Source organism: Argentina silus (assembly GCF_951799395.1).
Source record: "Argentina silus genome assembly, chromosome: 6".
Classification (NCBI taxonomy): Eukaryota; Metazoa; Chordata; class Actinopteri; order Argentiniformes; family Argentinidae; genus Argentina; species Argentina silus.
The window spans coordinates 18,132,676-18,140,289 of record NC_139660.1 but is presented as its reverse complement, the minus strand read 5'-3'; the positions used below and the strand labels follow the sequence as shown (position 1 = coordinate 18,140,289).

The following is a 7,614-nucleotide window of genomic DNA, read 5'->3' as shown; positions in this document are numbered from 1 at the left end:
CATGGGCCGTGCCTCCGTACTGGGCCTACAGAGCGTTTCACAGCTTCATTGGGGGTTGCCCTCCACCCCCTGGTTATCTACTACTACGCCCATCACCATATGGGTGCGCCACATAGAGTGAGCTGTGCTGGGGGTTTCTCTACGCGGGGACGCCAAAGTGATGCTCGCACCAGGCCTTAGCGTTCCGCCGACCGCGAGGGCTGCCTGCCGGGGAAGAGACTGACTGGATGGCTGCTTCACCATCTGAACTCCATCTGCCTCCTCCGGCTCTCAGCTGCCCCCAATTACACCTCCTAACTGGATCACCTCTCTCTCTCCTCCCCTCAGCGCTCTCCTGCCCTGTGGTTCCCCTCTCCACAACATGTGCTACCACAATGGGCATGAAAAGAGCCTATAGCTACCGGTGGGCTCAAGTTCCAGTCTGTGGTCGGTTTAATCAGGTTTTGCTTTCCTTTTTTCCTTCGCATCTTATTGGCTATTGTACAGTACAATCCACTCACCTGGCAGGTCGGATTTGAAAACCAGTAAATGCCCCCAGAAACAGAAGTTTAATGATCCTGCCCTACACTGAAGTGTACTTAATCAGCGTTTGTTCTCTAGGAGCAGGTGGATAAGGTGTTAAAGGCTATGTGAAAAGCGTAGTAAACAAAAGCCCGGGTTCTCTCCTTTCCCTTTGAAGCAAATTGACATTCCGCTCAGGATCCAGCTTGACTTGAAGTCAAACGGCGACCCCTGCACGTTATATATATATTTTTTGGTTCATCTTCTTCTTCTTCTTAACTTCAATGCTTTTAAAAAAAAAAAAAAAAAGTAGAACCTGCCTCTGCCCTCAGGCGTAACTTCCAGGTTTTTCCTTTGGTGTTCCTTTGATTCCTCGTAGGGTAGATTGAGGTGTAGCAGCAGTGATAGGAAGAAAGGAAACACTGGCAGCAGGGCTGATGGAAGAAGGGATCAGAAGGATCTGTCAAACCCTATCTCCTAAGAGTGATAGAAGAACAGGGGCCAGCGTGCTGGCTCCGGCCAGCGGATGGAGGGATGAGGTGAGGAAGAGGAGGCAGTGTGATGAGAATGCTAGAATAAATGTCAGAGATGATGAGCGTCACCGTGGTCTAGGCTTGTCTGGTTGAGGGGTGCTCTTCTTCAACACATCTCAAGGGCTCCTTTCTATGCAGGTTATCACCCCAAACCAAAGTCTAAAACCAGACTATGTGTCCTAATAAGATATCAGATATGGATTTGGCTGCTAATCAGACCTCCATAATGATCTAGTGATTACTGGACATAGCTGTAAAATGACGCTATTTGGGACTACGATGAGACTATTGGTATCAAATCTGTGCAGCTGAGTAATTAATTGTGCAGAAGTTTCAATTAAATACAACTAATTTGAATACAACCCCCCTTCTCACAGCCCTGCGAAAGAAAGAGAAAGAGAGGAAGAGATGGAGAGTGAGAGTGAGACAGAGGGGTGAGGGAAAGAGAGTGTGAGAGAGAGAGAAAGAATACATACAACAATGGCAGACAGACTACAAAGACTTCACACTTTTCTTTGAGCTGAAAGATATTTAATAATAAAAGTCTTGTCTATCTGTCTGTCTGTCTGTCTGTCTGTCTGTCTGTCTGTCTGTCTGTGCCACACCGTCTCATAAGAGACGGAGGCTATTCTCCGTCAGTTTAGCCAGACAATAGGTCAATCTTACTGCTCAGACACTCGTAGCTCGTAAGCTCATCATACATACAGAGCAGGGCTAGTCAGTCCTTAGGCCATAGCATCTGCATATTCAAAACCAGATGAAGGGAATGGGAAGTATATTTCTGGCTGTCATTACAGACACCCCACCCAGGATCCACACACTGTCCAAACCAAGGATGACTCAGTGCCAAATGTTAGGCCAATGAATCATCAGAAATAAACGGCAAGTCATCAAACGCTGTGTCGATTGATTCAGCCAATCCATTTTTATGCCTGTGCATTTTAGCAAACATAAAAGGTTGAATTAATTTATGCTTAGGCGCCACTAAGAGTTCTGTCAATATTGGGTTTCCATTGTCAGTGCAGCAAGAAGCATAATACTCTCAGTGAATCAGCAGTTTTATCAACACAGGCGCTATAAACTGGATTCTTATTGAGGGTGTTTGATTCATAATTCACCCTCTTTAGACCCATAGACATAGACCACTCTAATGGCAACTACCCAGGATGTAATTGCATTAAACAACCAGTAGGTAGCACACTTCTCATGCCCATTCCTGGACCTCATCATGGTATCAACAGTGCTGCTAACTCTCGCACCTGTGGAGCCAGGAGTTTTTCCTGTGCACAGGTCAAATATGGTTGTAAAAACTCATGACCCAACTCTTCTGCAGTCTATTAGAGAGCACCATGATGACAAACACAATCAAATACAGACTAAGAACTTTTATCACCATGGTCTCCAATACAGGTGAGTTTTTCCTATAGGCATAAGAGGCTCTCTTTCTACTGATTACATAAAAATGAATTATTTGAGCTCACCAACTGTAATACACATATAATGACATAGTGTTACCTATGATAATGACATTACAGCAATGTTCAGACAAACCATACCTGCAAAGTACAACCGTGAATCTGGATAGCTGATTATATAGGTAATATAAGACAATATATTGTATAGACTTTTGTGGGCCTATATGCACATTTGTAATATGTCCTATTAAGTGGAAACATTGGCCTCGTTGAAGTAGGTCTAGGCCTATACTGATTCATTTGTACGAGATTAGATTAGAAACATTCTCCTCCACTACAGCAAAACCTGAATAATTTAAAAGCATTTGAATAAGTGTGAGGGGATGAAGATGACTTGCAGGTAATAAGAAAATGTAATTCGTTTCGTTTCAGTTTCCCCTCAGCTGCTCTTTGATGCCATGTTCTCCGAGCCCGAGCCCCACTCCCCGAGGCGCGTGCGTAATTAACCCACATCGTGCCTCGCGTCCCTCCAATGTGTATAAACTCACCTTGGTCTGAAACCCGTTTAACCGCACATATGTCAAAAGTAATTAATTACATTGAATAGACATTGCACTAATGTGTATGCGGAGTATAATAAAAATGTGTAGAGTCTGCCCACCTTTTTACTAGGTTATGTGTATATTCACCGCAAGGCATTTCATTTCATAACTGTGTTAAAAATAATAATAAGTGTGGACATAGGCCTACAGATAATGCAATGACATACATTTGGCTACTGTAGGTCTAATTCACCATTTTTAAATAACTATTCAATTTCATAGTAAAGATGAATTACAACCAATTTGGAAAATACGGAACACATCCTAGTCAATCGGAAGAAACAATCAGTCGGAAGAAACCCGTGTGTGCGCGGGCGGGTTCTCTGTGAAAATGTATGAAGGACGGGTTAACATGGATCAAATGTCAAACGAAGTGACGTCGAAGATGTCTGGAGATTTCCATCGATAGGAAGTTCAATAAATACGTCTGAAAGATGAGAACTAACTTTAGGGTGGTTGGGTAGGGCAGGTAGAGGCTGGACGCGCCGCGCTGTGAGAGGACATACCCCAAATCACTGTCGGTCTCTCGCCCGGAGCGCAACAAGTGCGCCCCGTCGCCATTCTCGGAAAGAACTTGGTTGGACGTCAGAGAGCAGCTGAGGGCTTAACATTTCAAAAGTTTCCAAAGAGAGTTTTCTCACTGCTCAGGGGAACTTTTCTGTTGTTGTGTTTGAAGTCACAGGCAGTGGAACCGTGCGCTACAGATGACTATAGGTGTTACTTGAACTTTTAAAGTGGGAAACACCGCACTGCAACAGCGTGGAAGGCATATCTCATAGATGTCCGCTCAATTGGAAAGAGGCCTACAGCTAGAAACGACCAAACGTAATGCACTGAAATGCGAATTCGATGAAGAGATTGACGTGGAGAGTCTTGACGGGTGCCTGCTGCCCGCGGCACGTCACGGCAGCGGGGAGCATGGAGCGAAAGTGGCCTCGGAGCAGCAATCGGCGCAGCGCAAGATGACCCGCAGCCCCAAATGTGCCCGCTGCAGAAACCACGGAGTCGTGTCGTGTCTCAAAGGCCACAAGCGCTTCTGTCGCTGGCGTGACTGTCAGTGCGCGAACTGTCTCCTCGTGGTGGAGAGGCAGCGGGTGATGGCTGCGCAAGTCGCCCTGCGGAGGCAACAAGCGACAGAGGTGAGCGGCAGGGCCATGCGACTATTGCTGCATTGTGTGATTTAGAATAAATACTTCAGTGATGTCAATGTTTTATGTACATGTTTTGGTGAATTATGCAGGTTTTCTATTTATGATTCTACATAAACGAATGGACTGTTAAGAGCATGAATACAGTGACCTTTTCTGACAGGTAATTGTCTAAAATAGTTTTATATTTTTAGAAATGTTGTACTGTACTTCAGCATATAGGTTTGTCCCTTTTATCAAAAAGACATAGGCCTATTTGACAAATATGCTTTTATATCTCCAAGAAAGTTTGCACAGGCAAATGTTTTTTTCCTTAGGCTGGATTGACAGTATCTGATGGTATTTGAATGCCAATTCAACAAACTTTGAATTGACATTCGAAAAGAGCAACAGATACTGTCATATCCAGGGTAAGAAAAGAATAAAACACGAGTTCTACGGCACCATCAATAACACATGTAGAACTACCAGTGAGTCAGTGGAATAACCACTGACTGACTAAAATAATAAAATCTCGTTACCATGTAACAGTCTGGTACAGACGTGTATTATCGCTGCCCTCACACGTTCTTGCATATTCTTGGAAATTAAAGTGTATTTTAGTCATATACAGTCCTGTGCGGGGTAATTAGGCCTATAGACAAGTCATTCCCTTATGGTTGCACCAAAGATAAAACCCTACGTATTTTAAAGTAGATTTATTAAACTGTGTGTAATTTCTCCCCGTTTTCCTCGCAGGGTAAGAAAGGGGCCAGGAGCGCGGCTCCGTTTCGCAGGTCGGCGTATCAACGCTACTCCAGAGCACCTAGTATCCTAGCGAAGAGCATCCTGGAGGGTAGGGTTTAATAACACTACTCTCATTAACCCGTCTCCATTCTCACAGGAGACAGCGGGCTGCACCGAGCGGGATAAGTTCAGCAATTACACTGCCTGCACCGTCTATGGGGACCAGATCTGTTTGTATTTTATTTATGGTAATTGAAATTATGCAAATGAGGGTATGGAATTACAATTTGCGTTTACCAGCGGTTATGAGACAAGATTTTGAGTTTGTGTTTCCCTCTGAGTTAGCACATGAGTACTGACACACACAGACTGTGTCATCACCATGCTGTTTACAGGGCCTGCTTGGTTTTATGAATTCTACTTAATTAATCAAAGTCAACAGAACACATTAATGTGTACTTCACAAACCAGGTCATTATAGTAGATTTTTTTGTATGATTAAATAGTCTGAATGTCTCAATGTCGTGTGGCATGTATAGTAAGTTGCATATTAAATGTAGAGATTTATTTATATAATTGAACAATTGTTCTCTGACAAAGGCAAGCTGTCTGAATTGCTCCCAGGGGGATTGAATTGCCCCCAAGTCATATTAAATTAAAATGAATTGAATAATCAAGTAACCAACCTGTTAAATGTAAAGCCACCTAAATGACACCTGTGTGTGTGTGTGTGTGTGTGTGTGTGTGTGTGTGTGTGTGTGTGTGTGTGTGTGTCGTGGTTCCCCCTGCAGGGTATAAACCCCCTGCCATGGAGGATGGCCCCTGGTCCAAGCAGACGGCCCACTACCCCTCGGTCAGTGACAGGATGAGGAAGAGGAGGGCTTTCGCTGACAAAGAGCTAGAGAGTGTGATGCTGGAGAGGGAGCTGAGGCAGAGAGAGCTGACGGACCTATCAGGTCTCACCCTGCTTCACCCAGCCCTGGCAGGGATGCCCACCCCCCACCGCTGCCCGCTCAAGGACCCAAGGGTGGCTGCCTATGTGCCTGTGTATAAATACAAACCGGGCCCAGTGCTGTATGAGTGTGACTTCCACTGCTACTCAGAGCAGCTACTCAAAGCCAGAACCTCGGAGGGTGGTTATGGACCGTACATGTCTCAGTGTAAGTCAGGGGTCCAGGACCATTTGGACCGAGCCAGGGAGAGAGCACTGGAGAGCTGGGGGTGCTGTGAGAAGCGGGACACCTGCCCAGAGGCCTCGCTCCCTGTTCCTTCTCTCCAACGCCAGACGCAGGAGGGCTATTCTGAGGGCTCAGCTGATTTGGAAAGGGATAGGAAGGCCATGCAGAAAAGGTTCCAGCCGGCCTCAGTGCCCAACACGCCAAAAGCATCCCTCACACATTCTCCCCCTGAGACAGATCCTATGTTTCACAGAGGGGTGGAGCCCTATGGACACAGTAGGTCCTCAGACCCTCCCCTTCTCACAGCCAAGCCCAGGGATTGGTCAGCGGGAGTCGGCAATGACGGCTCTCAGACACACTCAGTGAAAACCTCCTCAGTTCGACTGTTACCCTTCTCTGTGGAATCACTGCTCAGGGCCTGAGGAACACTGGGAAGTGTAGTTTGACATGGATTTGTTTATCTGTCCAAGAAAGTACAATTAAGGTTTAGAAATATGATTTCCACTGTGTATCAAACCTTCTTTTATTGTGACTTTTGTGACGATGCTGGTTACTGTGAAATCACAGTCAGTGATATATTTAAGTATAGCCAAAGCAACATGTTATTGTATGCATTTGCTCAACATTTCATACAATTGTATGATGGTATATCTTTAGAGCACAGGTAACAAGTTATGTGTTTTGTACATTTTCCAAAGATAATTTGTATTATATTAATTGTATAATTTGCTGTGTTATATCCAGTTTTGTATGTCCACGTTATTTCTTTGAACATCTGTTGTAAATACATACTTTGCTAACCCAAAATGTTGACATTTCTGCTTTCGTTTCCTTCCTCAGTTTACAATGGAATTGGTTTTATGTTCACAAATACAAGCAAACATATTGTCAGACTTCCTGCTTCCATGTACAAGGTTAAACAGACAAAAGTATCGCCAAGAGAGAGTTTCTACATCAAACAATTCAGGGGAAATTTATATCCACTTTTTTGCACGTCTTCACAAAGTACCTTTGATTTAAAAAAAAAAAAAAAACTCAAATAAAGAACTTGGTGATTGAACTTATGCCCAGAGCTTTTACATTTCAAATCACAGTGTCAAAACTGCTAGCCAATGTTTCCCCTCTTAAAGCTAACACTGTCAAAACAAACTCTGTGGTGTTCAGAAATCCCTTTAATTCTAAAGAAAACTAACAATGGAGGAAGCACACAGAGAAGCAGGTGGCCTGTATAGAGAGAGCCAGAGGGAGAGAGAGACAGAGAGAGAGAGAGAGAGAGAGAGAGAGAGAGAGAGAGAGAGAGAGAGAGAGACAGAGAGAGAGAGTTACTGAGAGTAGAGAAACACCTCAACAATCCTTTGGTAGGGTCTAACAACATCCTTCTATGGCTGCAGTGCCTCCTACAGTAGTTACCAACTGCAAAACATGGACGTGATTTGGTAGAGTACATGTTACACTCAGAATAGGGGTACAAATTCTGCTAAAAATATGCATTTATTGGCATTTCTATTCGT

The 7,614-nt window shown here is 44.3% G+C and overlaps 1 protein-coding gene across 2 annotated transcripts; it reads left to right on the top strand.

Moving 5' to 3' along the window:
• Window positions 1–3,411: 3,411 nt before the first annotated feature.
• dmrt2b (doublesex and mab-3 related transcription factor 2b) lies at window positions 3,412–7,121 on the top strand. Of its 2 annotated transcripts, none has more exons than XM_083671024.1 (3): window positions 3,412–4,190; window positions 5,083–5,173; window positions 5,717–7,121. In XM_083671024.1, exons 1-3 carry the CDS (start codon window positions 3,831–3,833, stop codon window positions 6,523–6,525), a joined length of 1,260 nt encoding a protein of 419 aa, XP_083527150.1. In that variant the 5' UTR covers window positions 3,412–3,830; the 3' UTR covers window positions 6,526–7,121. The 2 variants fall into 2 exon arrangements, with proteins under 2 accessions (XP_083527150.1, XP_083527149.1); XM_083671023.1 differs by lacking the exon at window positions 5,083–5,173 and adding an exon at window positions 4,938–5,034.
• The last annotated feature ends 493 nt before the right edge of the window (window positions 7,122–7,614 follow it).